The sequence below is a fragment of the Montipora foliosa genome, unplaced genomic scaffold (assembly GCF_036669935.1).
Source record: "Montipora foliosa isolate CH-2021 unplaced genomic scaffold, ASM3666993v2 scaffold_463, whole genome shotgun sequence".
NCBI classification, from domain to species: Eukaryota; Metazoa; Cnidaria; class Anthozoa; order Scleractinia; family Acroporidae; genus Montipora; species Montipora foliosa.
In genome coordinates, this window is record NW_027179771.1 from 41,027 (window position 1) to 57,500 (window position 16,474).

Here is a 16,474-nt window from a genome sequence, read left to right on the forward strand (position 1 = left end):
GGACGCTACCAAAGTGTTTATTCGCGAAGTCAGTACAACTAAATACATCATCACTATGGTTTTGCCGTCTTCTTCCACTTGATTCGAAAATACCAGCCTGAATTCGTCTTAGAATAGTTAGAAAAAGCACAAATAACAGCCAAAGCACAACAGCCAACAGACAACCCAAGTTTGTTGACAAAAAAAAATGCCACAAAATGTTTTAAATGGTTTTCTGGCCCTCTATTAATAGCGTTCATGTGAATTTTAAATGGGGTATCGGGAAAGAAAAATTGTCAAGCTGATATGTGTTTCGTGTAAACATACATTTTCAAGTTGCAAAAATTTGTTTAAGCACTACAAACCTTTTACTGACCATTACTCGAAGGAACTCCCTTTAAAAGCTGCAAGGAAGCCGCTGATGAATTTTGCACAAAAACCTCGGCCCCTAACACCAGAAAGCCAGACTTGGAAATTTTTTTTAGCGGAAGGTTCACTAAGGAAGACCTTCTAGAGCTTGCCCTCCCGCAGGTCGCCAGATGGGTGCAAACAAGCTGATTCATTTCCGAAAAGAGTAAGATCTAGAAGGTGCAGTCAAATTTTGTTTCTTGTATTGTGCGAAAATTTATTCAAAACTTTTCCGTCACTCCCAGATAAGAACTTGCTGTGTCTTGCAATTCTACAGTGAATTACTATTAGGCCAATACGAGAATCAACAGCAAAGAGGCACTCCCAGGGGTTTGGGGGAAGAAGAGAACATGGCTTATTTGAACTGGGGAACAGAGTAACAATATCAAAATATTTTAGGGAACAAGGGAAGAAAACCATTATTTAAATGTAAGGGATAAAAAAGCTGGGAACAAGTGTGAAAGTAATTTGGGGAACAAGGAAACACAAGCAAATATTTAAAGGGAACAAGGACCCTTCTCCCCAAGGAGGGCCTCCTTAAATGTTCTGCCTCTCTAATCCAACAGCTCCAACAGTTTTTGAATGACCGACACGAAAAGAAGACTGTTGTAGTCACTCCTGCAATTCTCTCAATCCCGGCTCCGTGAATATCGAGATTCGACAACAGTTTCACCCACACAGGTTCTACTGGTTTCTCTGCCTTTTATTTCGATCTCACAAGTTGTTGTTGTAGTTGTAGATTCGCTGCAACAGATACGAGTGTATCTTATGAAAGCTGTCAAAAATAGGTCTCAAAAACGACGAGTGCGAAAATTCTACAAAACTTACATATGTTGACGAGTCCGGGTAGAAGTCAATCAAAAACGACATAGTCCATATTTTTCGTTCGATGCAAAGAATATTCAAACATTTTCAAAACTAAACATGTCCGACTCTTCGAGCACATGGCATATGACCCAGAAGTATCATGGGAGATGACGTGTACTCGAGTTCCGGTTCAGAAAGCAGTTCCGGTGACAACATCGCGCCCCCCATGAACGCCCTTTGACCGAAGTTCATCACATTTGAAATTCATTCTTGTTACCAAGCAGGCCGTTCAGCCAAGCTCACTGTCCTTCTTCATCATCTGCCGCTTCTAGCAAACAAATCTTGGTAACTGGTCGCTTGAAAAAAGATCCTTTAGCTTTCACTTCGACACTCCTCACTAATCCATCCTTGCCAGGGAACACGCCTGCAACTCGACCTAAGGGCCACTGGTTCCTTGGAACATTATCATCAGCGATCAGGACGAGGTCTCCAATGCGTAGGTTTCTTCGAACTTGGTTCCACTTTTGTCTTTCTTGCAACGATGGGACATATTCTCTCAACCAACGCTTCCAGTAATGATTGGCAAGAACTTGAGCTTGTCTCCATCTCTTCCTGCTCATCCTTTCATTCTCTTCAAAAACTTCCGGGGGCAGGTTCCTAGAAGGGCGAATGTTCAAGAAATGATTTGGCGTGAGAGGTTCGCTGTCATCAGGGCTGAAAGGGTTTCTTGTCAGAGGTCTAGAGTTAGCGATACGCTCAGCCTCGGTAAACACTGTTTGGAGAACCTCTTCATTGATAAGATCTTTTCCCAGGATGGCCTTCAAGCTTCGTTTTACCGTTTTCACTAATCGTTCCCAGACTCCAGACATGTGGGAGGCCCCAGGAGGGTGGAACACCCACTTACATCCACGCTGCATCAATTCTCTTCCAACCTTGTCATTATCAATTCGATTTACGGCATCCCTGATTTCGCGATCTGCCCCAACGAAGTTCGTCCCGTTATCTGACCGCAGTTCTCTCACATGGCCTCTTCGATTCAGGAATCGGGTCAAAACAAGAATGAAATCATCAGTATCTAGAGACTTCGCGACTTCGAGGTGTACTGCACGCGAATTCAGACACACAAAAATCGCCCCCCAACGTTTCTCTGCAACTCTCCCTCTCCCTCTTTCCACGTGAAAGGGTCCAAAGTAATCGACTCCACTGAACGTGAAAGGGGGTTCATACGGGGTCAGCCTAACTTTGGGCAGCTCGGCCATTTCTTGATTCATCTTACGGGGCATAAGCTTCTTACATAGTAAGCACTTCCCAAGAACCTCCTTTATAGCTACTCTAGGCTTCACCATCCAGAACTCTTCCCTGAGAAAGAACAAGACCTGTTCAGTTCCACAGTGACCATTCCTTTCGTGCAAATAACGTATCAGGATTCTTGAGACGTGATGGTCTTTAGGCAGGATCATCGGATTCATGGCATTGGATGAGATAGGAGCTCTCCAAATTCTACCGCCGACCCTCATGACTCCATCATTCATGATAACTGGTTTGAGCTTCAAAATGTGGCTTGATGCCTTCACTTGATGACGTCCTGCTTTGAGATCTTTTATCTCATGAGGAAAGGCCTTTCGCTGCACCAAAGATACAACCTCTCTCTTCGACCTTTCGAGTTCCTCCTGTGTAACGTGATTTTCAACTTGACAAGACTCTGGCTCACGTTTCTTTTCCTTCGAAGACCACTTCAGCCACTTTATGAACTTCAGTAACCAGGCAAATGATCGCAGCAAGGTTATCCAGCGAGAATATCTGGTCAAGAGGTTGTCTAGTGGTGTAGCCGTTTCAACTTCGATCAAGTATACTTCCTTTTTTATCTCAAGCTTGTCAACTGCCACCTCGTCATGCTTGATCTCCGGCCAGTGATCCTCTGTTTTCCACAGGAAGGACGGTCCGTTCAACCAACGTTCATTGTTCTGAAATTCTTTCATTTCTAGCCCTCGACTAACGTCGTCTGCAGGGTTAAGCTTCCCTGGACAGAGTCTCCACTGTTCAGGAGCGGTGAGTTCCCTGATTTCTGTAACCCGATTTGCAACGTACGTCTGAAATCGTCGACTTTCGCTGTAGATGTAGTTCAAGGTGATCATTGAATCCGTCCAGAAAACCACCCTTTCAAATTCGAAGTTCAGTTCCTGTCGGACTGAAAAGTCCACACGTGCTGCCAAAAGAGCTCCCTGTAATTCTAGTCGGGGAATGCTGACTGTTTTGATAGGAGCGTTTCTGGATTTCCCAGTAATAAATGCACATTCAACAGTTCCATCAGGGTAGACTGTTCGAAGGTAGGTGCAGGTACCGTAGCCGATTTCTGAAGCATCACAAAAGTGGTGGAGTTGAAGTGTAGCTTTCTCGTGATCTGTGCGACTGAAGTAACATCTTGGAATTTTCACCTCAGCTAGGAGTGGAAGGTTGTTCTTCCATTGCTGCCATCTCTGAAGAATTTTCCCGTCGAGTGGTTGATCCCACGCTATCTTCTTCCTCCACAGATCTTGCATGATTTGCTTTGCTGGTAGCATGACTGGTGCAGCCAAGTTCAAAGGGTCAAATACTGAGCAGATTGTTGACAAAACTCCTCTCATCGTGTCGCCTTTATCCAAATTCACGACTTTGAAACCAAAGGTGTCAGATTCGATGTGCCATCTTACTCCAAGGGCTCTGTCCACCGGCAATTGATGAAGGGTGAAGTCAAGTGTTGGATCCGCTCTCTTCTCAACAGGTATTGCGGCCAAGACTTCTCGGTTATTGCTCATAAATTTCGTAAGGTTAAAACCGCCTTTTGCACAAAGTTCAATCAGCTCCCGCATTAGCGTAATCGCACGTTCTGGTGTTGGCATGGACTTGAGTAGATCGTCGACATAGTAGTTGTCCCTCAGAGTATCTACGGTCACAGGGTCGAACTCTTTCCAATTGTCTTCAGCAGTTCTCAACAAGGCGAAATTCGCCGAACATGGCGAGTCTGTAGCACCAAATATGTGTACAGTCATTGCGTACTCATTAGGTGTTTCGTCTAAGCTCCCACTCCACCAAAGGAACCGTAGGGAATCTTGATCCTCTGGTCGGACTTTCACCTGGTGAAACATGCTTTTAATGTCTCCAACCAATGCGACCTTCTCCTCGCGGAATCTCAATAACACACCAACCAGACTGTTAGTATAATCAGGGCCCGGTAATAGGTTTTTGTTCAGCGAGGTTCCTTTATGTTCGGCGGCAGCATCAAACACAATTCGTACTTTATTTGGCTTGTTGCAATTGGTCACTGCGAAATGCGGAAGGTACCAAGTTCTAGAGCCAGTTATAGAAGCCTCTTCTGTCGTTAACTTCCGCGCATGACCCTCAGCTATGTAGTCGTTCATCGTTGCGCGATATTTCCTTTCAAGGCTAGGGTCTTTACGGAACTTCCTCTTCAAACTCTGCAACCTCTTTTCAGCCTCCTTGCGGTTGTTTGGCAGTTCAACATCGTCCTTCCGCCACAACAGTCCGGTCTCGTAATGACCGTCAGTCAGTCTCGTGGTCTTCTCGAGAATGTCTACTGCGCGGATATCCTCTCTAGATAAATAGTGGTTTTGACGTCTAGGCACCGGCTCCTCAATTATAGGTTTACACGAAGGCTTCGCTCCAAATCCTTCTATCTTCCAAAAATTCTCAACTTGTTCGTGCAATTTTCTCTCGCAAGATGTGAAGTGGACATTGACTTCGCTGTAAGTTGGTGAGCCCAGAATTGTTCCCGTGATCACCCAGCCCAATGGGCCTCGCTGAGCTTGCAACTGGCTACCAGGTCTATTTGACTTTCGCACTTCGAGGACTTCATGCGCTTCACCCACGTCCTTTCCAATCAGCACTGATACTTTCTTTATCTTTACGTCTGGCACATCAATGTCCAGTAGGTGGGGGTGCGATCTTCTGTCAATATCTTCAGGTAGACATCTCTCTTTGACATTGAATTTCTCCGAGACCAGGCCCTCTTCAACATTAAGCGTTTCACCTTCTCCGCTCGCAGATTGCAATTTAAATTCCACCACTTCAAACTCTTCATCTTCTTGCTGCATCAAGGTGCTAACAGATATAAACTCCTTATGACCTTTCAGCCCTAATTCTTTAGCAACATCTCCACTAATCACGGTTCCACGGGAAGCGTTGTCTAACAGCCAGTAAATGGTGACAGACCTTCCGCCAGGTGATGTGATTTTCACTGGTATAACATGCAGAAGCACAGTTTTTGTTGAGCCTGGCTGTGTGACGGTAGCATATTGCGCTGTATGTCTGATTCCTGAAGGTCCTTGATCACCAGCAACTTCGGCATGCGGGTCTGTCACTGCCGCATTCGGTTCTTCTGTACTAGCTTGATTGAGTCTGTCATTGTCTCTCCTTGTATTTGGGGGGTTATGGAGTAACTTATGGTGCCGTTTGTCGCTCCCACAAGGGCAGAATTTCGGCGATTCACACCTTCCTCGAAGGTGTCCAACTCTCAAACAAACATGACACAACCGGTTAACTTTCACAATGTCCCATCTGCTCTGCAAATCCTTCTTCTGAAACTCGAGGCATGAAGATAGTTCGTGAGATCCGGGGCAACATAAACAACTCCTATTAGCGGGTGTGATGCTGTTTCGTCCTTCGCTGGGCAATTTTCGGCCAGTGCTCTTTCCTTTAACATCGGTGGCAAAGGATGAAGTCTGCCTTGTGGGCTCGGGGATGAATGACCTGTTGTTGACTTTCAATGACTTTGTTCTGTTTCCCTTGACCTCCGAACTTGCGACTAACGAAACACCAGCAAAACCAGGGTCATTTTTGATGGCAGCTTGTCGCTTCACAAATTGAGCTAAGTCCTTTAACTTTGGGTTCTGTCCCTTTTCTCTGTTAGAGTACGATACATCTGCCCATTTGTTGATGATGTAATCTGGCAGTCGTGCTACGATCATCTTCATATTTGAAGTGGTACTTGCCTCATGTTCATACTCTCCTTCCAGTCTTCGTGAGGCACACTGCAGTTCTTCAGCAAAATTACGCAAACCCTTGAAGTCTCTGTTTCCTAATTTTGGTCCTGTGGTAAGCATATTAATACACGCTGCCGCAACTGCGGCTGGTTGGCCATAGCGCTCCTCCAGGATTGCTATAATGTCGTCATAGGAACACCCCACAGATCTTTCAACCACCTCATAAGCCTCTCCGGACACAAATTTGGGGAGAAATTCAATCCGTTGGGCATCCGACAATAGTCCATCTTCGAGGTTATCTCGAATTCTTCTCCTGAAAATCGGAAAATCCGCTGCATTTCCACTAAACTTGACAAGCTGCATAGCTTGCAACGTGGTCACCTTCAAAAGAATAGCCTGAGGATTTTTACACGGATTCATCTGTTCCTTTTCATGCAGGCAATTCTCATTTTCACCGTTATCATCTCCATTTGCGATAAAATTCTCCTTTCTTTGGATATGGGAAGGATCTCTGGAATGAGGACTGGTAATTTCTTCACCGTACTTCTTTAACTGAGGTGTGAGTTCGCTATGATTCAATCTATCTTCTGGAGTGTCCTGGTGGCAGCGTGCTACCCAAGTTGCTGTTTGTTGACTCCTAGTGATGGGAGGCTCAAATTCAATCTTATCATCGGTCTCGCTTTGTAAACTTAGGGCACACGAGACTGCATCACCTTCCTCTTTAACAAGAAGAGCGATTTCTCTAGCTTCCAACTGAGCTTTAAATACCATTTCCTTTGCTGTTTTCTGTTTTTGCATCTCAATGTCAATCTTTTTCTTTTCCATTTCAGCTTCATAATTTGCTAACTCAAGTGCCTGTTGGGCCTTAAGTCTGTTCAACTCTACACTTCTCTTCAGTTCCTTTAATCGGGAAGATTTTGAGGATCTCGAGATGCTTGAGCCAGTCGAAGTTATCGATGATAATTTAGGTTGTTCTACACGAGATTTTGAACTCTTATTTGACATGCAATACGCGAGGAGAGACAATCTTTCTTCGGCTGCTTTGACATATCGAGAATAGTCCTCATAAACCTTAACATAGTTGGACTCAACCCGCCCAAATTCTTGAACAGACAACTCCTTGCACAAGTAATTCTGGTACTGATCATTGTAGCGTTCCCATGCATGCTCAAGGTTCTTCACACTTTCACGAATTCCCTCAGCTTTCCCCCATTCGGAGAGACATGTTTTCAACTGACTTATGCATGTACTTACTCGTGACAAATAGCCGCTAAGCGAACGCCTTAATCTGTGAATTTCTTCCGCTTCTACCTCTTCACGATTGTTCGGATTTGGCTTCCTTGTTCTAACGGTACGAGTCGCTGGCACTTCGGAAGATATTTCAACATTTTCCGCGTCGTCCTCCTCGCCTCCACACAACTCCATGTCGCTTTTTTCGCCTTCTTTGCTCTCCATATCGAATGAGATGTAGTCACTCCTGCAATTCTCTCAATCCCGGCTCCGTGAATATCGAGATTCGACAACAGTTTCACGCACACAGGTTCTACTGGTTTCTCTGCCTTTTATTTCGATCTCACAAGTTGTTGTTGTAGTTGTAGATTCGCTGCAACAGATACGAGTGTATCTTATGAAAGCTGTCAAAAATAGGTCTCAAAAACGACGAGTGCGAAAATTCTACAAAACTTACATATGTTGACGAGTCCGGGTAGAAGTCAATCAAAAACGACATAGTCCATATTTTTCGTTCGATGCAAAGAATATTCAAACATTTTCAAAACTAAACATGTCCGACTCTTCGAGCACATGGCATATGACCCAGAAGTATCATGGGAGATGACGTGTACTCGAGTTCCGGTTCAGAAAGCAGTTCCGGTGACAACAACTGTCTTAGAGAAATAAATTATTTATAATAATTATCACCTTAGCATGCGAAACAATGCTCAGATGCTTACGAGCACCCTCATGCCCTTGTTTGTAAAAAAGCACCATGAGGTATTCCTTGCAGCTGGTTTAGGCATTGTTTCATCTTTCAACATTGGGCAAAACCAAATCAACTCCATTCTCAGAGGGCACTGGGGAAAGAAGCTAAAAGCTAGCCTTAATCCAATTCTCCCAAGGCAATCTTTAAAGAATAAGATTATTGAAGGAACACTTTTGAGTGCCAACCCTAAGTCTTTTAAAACAAGTGCAAACAATATTAATAGTCTTTAAATTCACAAAATGTCTCATATTCGATTAGATTTGGCTGCAATATTCCTTAAAACTATGCAGAACTATTTACCATAAAATGTGGAACATTTCCTGCCTATCTAAATATGCCACAAAAGGGCTCCAAAAAGCAACCAGTTAAGTTTTTAGATAAAGATAGTTTCTCTATGGAGATCTGACAAAATACCTAAAAATTAAATAATTTGATGCGATGAAGACAATGAATGAACAAGCAATAAACAAACTGCAGCAATGTATTTTAGGTTCATAAAGTGGGGATGAAAAAAACAATTCCTCAACTGATGTTTCAATGTGCATTTAAATTAATTTTTTATCAACAAGTCAAGGGACTGCCTTTTTAGTGTCCATTCACTGGTATTGATTTACGTTTCCATGATAAGTTTGAAAGTCAATCTGGCAACCACAGTGCCCTATGAAATGGGAAATAACTCTATCAAACCCTTTAAACTAACATTTTACAAGGGAATCCAATGTTGATGCCCTGCAAAGAACAAAGAATAAATTGAAAGGAGAGTTGGTCTGGAGTTTATCCACAATGGACAGTTAGTGGCTGGATTCACCAATGTAGAGAACAAACACATCAAGTTTCTTCTCAAGCAACCAAGTGTTCAAGGAGCTATTCAATTTCCAAAGAACACTATGGTAGTGTACCAGTACCTGGGTGAATTCAGGTACCTGGCCTGAAAATGAAACTTGTGGAGCCAAACAACTTGTTGAGCTTAGTACTTAAACTGGGTAGATAATCATGTCTACAAGTATTGTCTATTCAACCAACAGTTTCTCCTAATTTTGTGTATTATTCACTTGTTGGCCATAAACGCTAATTCAAGTACAGATTCAAGTCCTTTCAAATCATCAAAGTTACCTTGCGCCATAAGGAACAAACGAAAAAATACAAGCACTGAAGAACAAACTGCTCAAGAATGCACGACTAATTTTGAAACAGCAGAACAGGATCCTCGAGTCACTAAAAAAGTGCTGCTTGCTACGTAGATGTTAGCAGAACGATCGCAAGTTGTAATCATTAAAAAAAAACTCCACTCCAGATCTGATAGACGTTGGTCGTGCAAGACTCGCCAAGCAAGTGGAACACCCAACAGTATTGTTCGTTGTTTGGCACAGCAGATGAACGAAGAATTGTTTCCCTCACTATTAAGTTCCAACCCGGATAAGACCAATCTTGCCCAAATACAACAACAATTTTTTCGAATTCGGCAGCAGGCAAGCTCATCACAAGCCATCGAAGTTGGCATAAAGCAGCATAGCGCTTCACCTGAAGTTCGATCATGTGGACACAAACAAGGGGTGAAAAAACTTCCTAAGGTCAGACGACCAAATGTGATTGTCCCAGCGCTCGTTAGAGCGGCTCAGTTATCGGACATCAAAGTGCTGAACAAACCAAGGGATTTCGTCGTAAAAATGTTCACTCAGCAACGTCTTCTTCTTCTACAGAATAAAGTTCAAAAGCGATCCTGGTTGTTAATCACATGCTAGCCCAATCCATAAACTGAATAAAGAGGATTGGCAAATTGATTGTCAGAACAATGCGTCATTTCTGTCCCGCTGAGTTCAAAGAAGCGACGGTCAAGAGAGTCACAAGGGAAGGCTGGGCGAATGTCCACATATCTAACCAATCAGAATTTAACAATTGGCGTGACATCAGATAGCACAGTTTTGGTTGAATTCTGATTGGTCAGTTTAAATTTCAGTAGCTCTCGCCATATGCAAGGTTAGTTACAAAATACGCTTGGTAGTTTTTTCTATACATTTTTCATACATTTTACATACTTTTTTTTTAAATAGATTTTTTGTTGATTTTCATTGAAAATTTCTCTTCTTCTCCTTCCTCGGCCACTTTCGAGGATTTCTTCGCTTAAATTTCCCAAATTTCGTCGCCTCTTTCTCTCAAGGAAAATTGCCCGAACACTCCCGTCCCCAGAGAATGTCTTGCCTCCCCACCTCCACCCCGATAGTCTGTACGGGTGGACGTACTTGACGTCATAACAAACTTTCTCGCATCGATAGGTTACCCAAAAAATCTTAACCGTGGTGCTCCGCTGGCATGCAGAGTACTCCACGTGCGTGCAAAGGTCATTAAACATCACATACTAGATTTCTGTAAGATGTCGTCGTTGAGCCCTCTTGATTTTGTCGGAGGCATTTTATTTTAGTCTCGATCCCTTGAAACTCTTTTAATGAATCATGATTGTCATGATCATCGTCGTCTTTCTACTTCAACTTCTTGGGAGACACTGATCATACGTTCGATCCACATTTCGATCTGCTTCGATACGAAAACTTCAACCAATTCACCGCTTCATCAACATTTACAACACGAATCAGACTGACCTTGGCAACTATCACAAGGCTGAGTTTTGTCTTCTCATTGAGCCCCGTTCTTTACTTTCGCTTATCAAAGCTATTTGTCGGCTATGATTCGCTGTTCGATTGCACACAATTCATCTGGATAACCAACAAGATACATGTCTATTATTTCCTACCCATTTGTTCATTTTATCATAACCTTGAAACCACCCTAATGAATTTGCCATTGTCATCATCGTCGTCTTTCTACTTCTAATTTTTGGGAGACACTGATCACACGTTCGATCCAAACATTCCTATCCGTTTCCATTCGAAAATGCCAACTTGCTCACCACTTCGTCAATACTTAAAACACGAACTAGACGGTCCTTGACAATTATTACATGTCTGGATTTTGTTCTTCCATTGAGCTTTCGGTGTTTTCGTTTATTTTTCGGTATGATTCGCAGTTGAATCACGCACGCGGATTCATCTGCATGCATGTCGAAGATTTCTTCGCTTAAATTTCCCAAATTTCGTCGCCTCTCTCTCTCAAAGAAAATTGCCCGAACACTCCTGTCCCCAGAGAATGTCTTGCCTCCCCACCTCCACCCCGATAGTCTGTACGGGTGGACGTACTTGACGTCATAACAAACTTTCTCGCATTGATAGCTTACCCAAAAAATCTTAACCGTGGTGCTCCGCTGGCATGCAGAGTACTCCACGTGTGCGGAAAGGTCATTAAACATCACATACTACATTTCTGTAAGATGTCGTCGTTGAGCCCTTTTGATTTTGTCGGAGGCATTTTATTTTAGTCTCGATCCCTTGAAAGTCTCTTAATGAATCTGCCATGATTGTCATGATCATCGTCGTCTTTCTACTTCAAATTCTTAGGAGACACTGATCATACGTTCCATCCACATTTCGATCTGTTTCGATTCAAAAACTTCAACCAATTCACCGCTCCATCAACATTTAAAGCACGAATCAGACTGACCTTTGCAACTATTACAAGGCTGAGTTTTGTCTTCTCATTGAGCCCCGTTCTTTACTTTCGCTTATCAAAGTTATTTGTCTGTGAGAGTGCATATTTCATGCACTCACATGGGCCCTGGGGCCGAAAGGCCACACGTGCGCATACATGACATGGTGTATGGCGCGTTTATTCTGTTTTGAGTCTTGTTCGCTGTTTTGCTCTTCTTTGTACTTTTATATCGTGTCCTTAAGATGTTCAGCTGCCAGGGTGAGCTTATTATACTGTTTATTAGCCACTAAAGTGTTTTGGTGAACTAGGCCTGGTATTTTCATTCGGATTTCTTGAGTCGCTTCCATATATATTAATTACTGTAATTTTCCATTAGGTCTTACTGTGTAATAAAGTGGTAATTTAGAGCAAAAGAAACCTGTGTCACATCAGGCGCTGCGAGCAGGATTACCACACAAGGATATCAGACAAGACCCTGGCGGTGGGAAAAAACTGTGAGTATTATCTTAGTTCATAATGAGCGAAGAAGACTTTGCGGCCCTTAAAGACCAGGTCGAGGGACTAAAGCTGGCACTCAGCTCAGCACTCAGCTCAGCAGACTGCTGCAAACATTGAATTCATGGAGTTAGAGCTTAAGAAACTACTTTAACAGTCTAAAGATGAGAGTGCGGAGGGGAAAGGCCCGGGAGAAGAGAAAAAACATGTAGTGTATGTCACCCAATCGCGAAAGTTGGAGAGGTTTAAGGGAAAGCCTGCTCAGGGAACGGATCCCTCAGTCGAGGAGTGGATAGAAGACGCTAAGGCTATTTGTGAAAGTAAGGGATTAAAAAAAGAGCAGACCGCCCTTTTCCTGCTGGAACACCTAGCTGGAGAGGCTCGTCGAGAAATCCTGGGGAGGGGGAATGAAATCAAGAGCAAACCTGATCAGATATTTGCCGTACTCGTGAGAGTTTTTGGGGATGGGAATAGCTTACCCCAGCTGCAACAGCAGTTTTTTTCGTACCGCCAGAAAGAAGGGGAAGATCTAGTGTCGTGTTCTTTGCACCTGGTACGGCTGTTTGACCGTATCATCCAACTGGACAGTTCCTTCAAACCTGGGAGGGACGCCCAGCTTAAGAGCGCCTCTCAGCAATTTTCACCTAACACCGTGCAAGATAAAAAAATCGAAAATTGCCAAACTTTGTCACAATAAAGTACTACCAAAACCATTTTTAGAAAAATATGTTTTAGTTTGTTTCGATAATTATTTTACCTGGACGGCGACTTTTTCGGTATGGGGCCTTGTGAGCGAGTGAAAACGACTCCAAAATGTTGCTTGTTTGAATCGCTACTTTTGAAATAACGAATGAGTAACTTGAAAATCAAAACAACATGGCACAACTAGAGTAATTCCTTCACCCTTTAGCGCTGTTAACGGTACAATATACCGAAACTGGAATTTTTGACCAAATTTTAAAACTTAACCTTTTTTACATTGATTACAGAGTGCCAAATTTGTACGAAATTCGACACTCAAAAAAGCATCCTGGTACATGGCTTTCTCAAACGGGACGATATTCATCGGAATAAGCAATGTTTCTGCTGCAATTAAATTCAATAAAATTTTTGGGTAAATAAAACGGAGGATTTTTGAGGCCCAATTTCAACATGCTGTTTGTAAACAAAAGTCGACCTTTGACCACCAAAGCGGAGGCGAGGTATATTGAAATCACACACGCTAATCTCGATTTATTCACTCAATAATTCGAGTCTTTAGGTTTACTGGAACTACTGTAGGTAAAATGGAACGTGTCATTGAAATTTAACTGTTTTGGTTTAAGAGTGACATATCCGGTAATTAAAATAACTGACCTAAAAATTTGCTTACTAGTAAGATTCATTCCATTCCATATTTTTACGCAAACAAGTTTCCTTAATTCACTTTCTGAACATACCTGCAAAACAAACAAAGAAAGGTATCCCCCTTTATATAAGTATACGCTGGTTGGATTTTCCTCGAAGCCCTCAAATGACCATCGAACCAGTCGAACGCTTTGTGACCTTCGTGAGTTGTGCCGTGATTGTGTCGTCAGAGCTGTCACGCAAGAGATTAGGACAAAGACCAATGGCTTCGTGCGGTTATTCTGAGTTTGTTGGGGGAATTTGTGGCCAAAGTTCTGGTAATCCAGCAAACGTTCAATGCGTAACAATAGCAAAATGTGATAAGGACACCAAGGCACACTTGAGAAGTTATAAAGTGTCGGATTCTTCTCTGGATACAGAGGCTAGGCTTTTGCTCGCACGTGCAGGTCAGCTTTAACTGAAATCACTTAAATTAAGATATTGAGCAGAAGATCACTTTGCGAAATCCGCAGATGCTACCTATTACAGACTTAATGTCAAAAGCAGAATACCCGCCCACAAGAAATGGACCCTAAAAACACTGCTGCCGCAGTGTCGCAGTCGTGTATGAGGCAAGGACCGCGGCACTAGCCAGTCAACTCAGCTCAATTTAACCTTAAGTCGTTTAAGGCACTGTGGCACCAGCCATTCTACTCAATTCACTCTATAGGCACTTCGGCACTGCGGCTAGCGTCGCAAACGTAAACGCTGCTTTGTGGACGGGTATTCAGCAATCGCTCCAATTGCGAAAATCGAGTAAGCAAGATATGTAAGACCATGTAATCATCTGAATCATGTATCGTTGTACGAGACTGTGAGCACTCACTTTTCCAGTTGTCCCTGAAGCGAGTACATTGATCAGCGCAGCCGGATTGTATCACTGCCTAAACCTAACGGTTATTGTTTTCTTATTAATTGCTTTCAAAGGTGTTTTTGAGATATACGATACCATTTTGGGTACGGCGATTTGCCTACGGCATCGTGATCGATTTGGAATCCGATGGAGATGTCATAAGAAAAATCCCGCCTGCCCACATGAATGGGCATCACACATGGCAGTGAAAGGGGAGCGCGGATTAACCCTTGCTTAGTCTCAGAAACTTTAAAAGCTTACTCCAAGTAATGATTCCTGTGGCATCCCGTAAGGGCTAACCCCACTGTGGAATTCAGTATTCCAGGCGATATCGATCAATGATAATCAATAATCAATAAAATCAATAGTAATCAATAACATTAATTGATTGGTATTGGAAATCAATAAAAATCAATGTCTAAAAGTTGAGTGATTATCGATTTTTATTGATTAATATTGCTTTTTATTGATTATGAAATTTGTTACTTATTTTCAATAAAATGCACCATATGAATTAACAAACCCTTCACTGAATTTTATTTGCTATGCTTTATGTGGTTACATATCGAATGTTTCAAATTTGTAGCATTTCCACAACTGTTTACAAGCTTACTAATTACTAAAACGTTTGATTATCTCTAAACAAGAACATGATATCAAATGGTAATTTCTACTTTCTTCAGTCCTCAGGTCAAGGTGGCACACAGCTACTTTCAACGAGCAGTTGTTGATTAATAAATCTCAAAAAAGACCAAAAAAGAGAGAGATGTTTTTTATTTGCGGCTAACAGTGATGGACACCGGGGTCTAAAAACAACATCAACAAATTTGGTAAATGGAAGTACAAAAACCAAATCAAGCCTAGTGTTTCTATAATGAGCACAACCCATTGCTATGCTCAGATACTCAGCAATAATGTCACTAGAACAAATAATTTGTATGCCCCCTTACTATAACCAAAAAGCATACACCTGGAACATTCACCTGTGCAACCGAAAGGGAAGATAACGGCAGAATGATAATTAGAAGGAAAATGTAGTGTGCTTTCAGAGTAGCATACACAAGGCACTCTACAGCACTCAGACCACTTGCCTTGCCTGGTATATCAGAGAGTGCAACAACACCGTAATATAGTGAACCATAGAAAAATCTACGAAAAGCGAAAACAGCGCAAGAAGGAAAACAATGTGTAACATGATTATGAGTTTTCTTTCGTGTTCCTCATCGAAGAAATATAGTACACAGGGGATCATTCTTGACTTTTCCCTAACCCATTTCGAAAACCAACATAGGTCTGGAACAAGTGAAGTCCGGAAACAAGTCTTTTGTGACAATCCCGTGGGACTGATCAAAATACGGGAACGAGAGCAGTCGAGTTATCGTGGACACAATACGCCCGTGATTTATGACACAAGTCCACGCTACCACGCACAATAAAGTTGCGTAATCAGTTATCGATTATCTATAAAAATCCATAATAATCAATAGCAATTTTAAAGACCATTTGGTGAGTGAGTATTGATTTTTATTGATTGGTTGAACCAATCAATAATAATCAATAGATTATTATTGATTATTATTGATAATATTGATTGCAATCAATGATTGATTTTCATTGATTGATATCGCCGGTAGTATTGCATGAATAGAACAACCAATCGATATACCTACATTTATTCATGCATAACTTTATTTATCCTCGAATTTCAGTGGAGCTTACAAAGCTACTGTCTCCCAGCTTATTTTCTGACATACATTTCAATGAATAATAATAATATTATTATTAGTAGTAGTATATAAATTTAATAATAACGTATCATATAATATATACTGGTATTATCTATAATTTATATAATATTATTACATAAGTATCATGATAATAATAATATATCTGTAACCCTATACCTAGTTTTCTAATGACGAAATATTGGTAAAATAAGAAATATATACACCCTCACAGCCGTTCAGTCACCTTGCGCCATTATTTTTTCTTGAAAATATATTTCAATCACATTTTCTGAATGAAACTTGCACCTAGTTTTTGAGT

At 41.9% G+C, this 16,474-nt stretch overlaps 1 protein-coding gene across 1 annotated transcript; it reads right to left on the bottom strand.

Moving 5' to 3' along the window:
• Positions 1 to 1,493: 1,493 nt before the first annotated feature.
• Positions 1,494 to 7,178, bottom strand: LOC137989507 (uncharacterized). The gene has a single exon (XM_068835314.1). It carries the CDS (start codon positions 7,176 to 7,178, stop codon positions 1,494 to 1,496), a length of 5,685 nt encoding a protein of 1,894 aa, XP_068691415.1.
• Between the last annotated feature and the right edge of the window lie 9,296 nt (positions 7,179 to 16,474).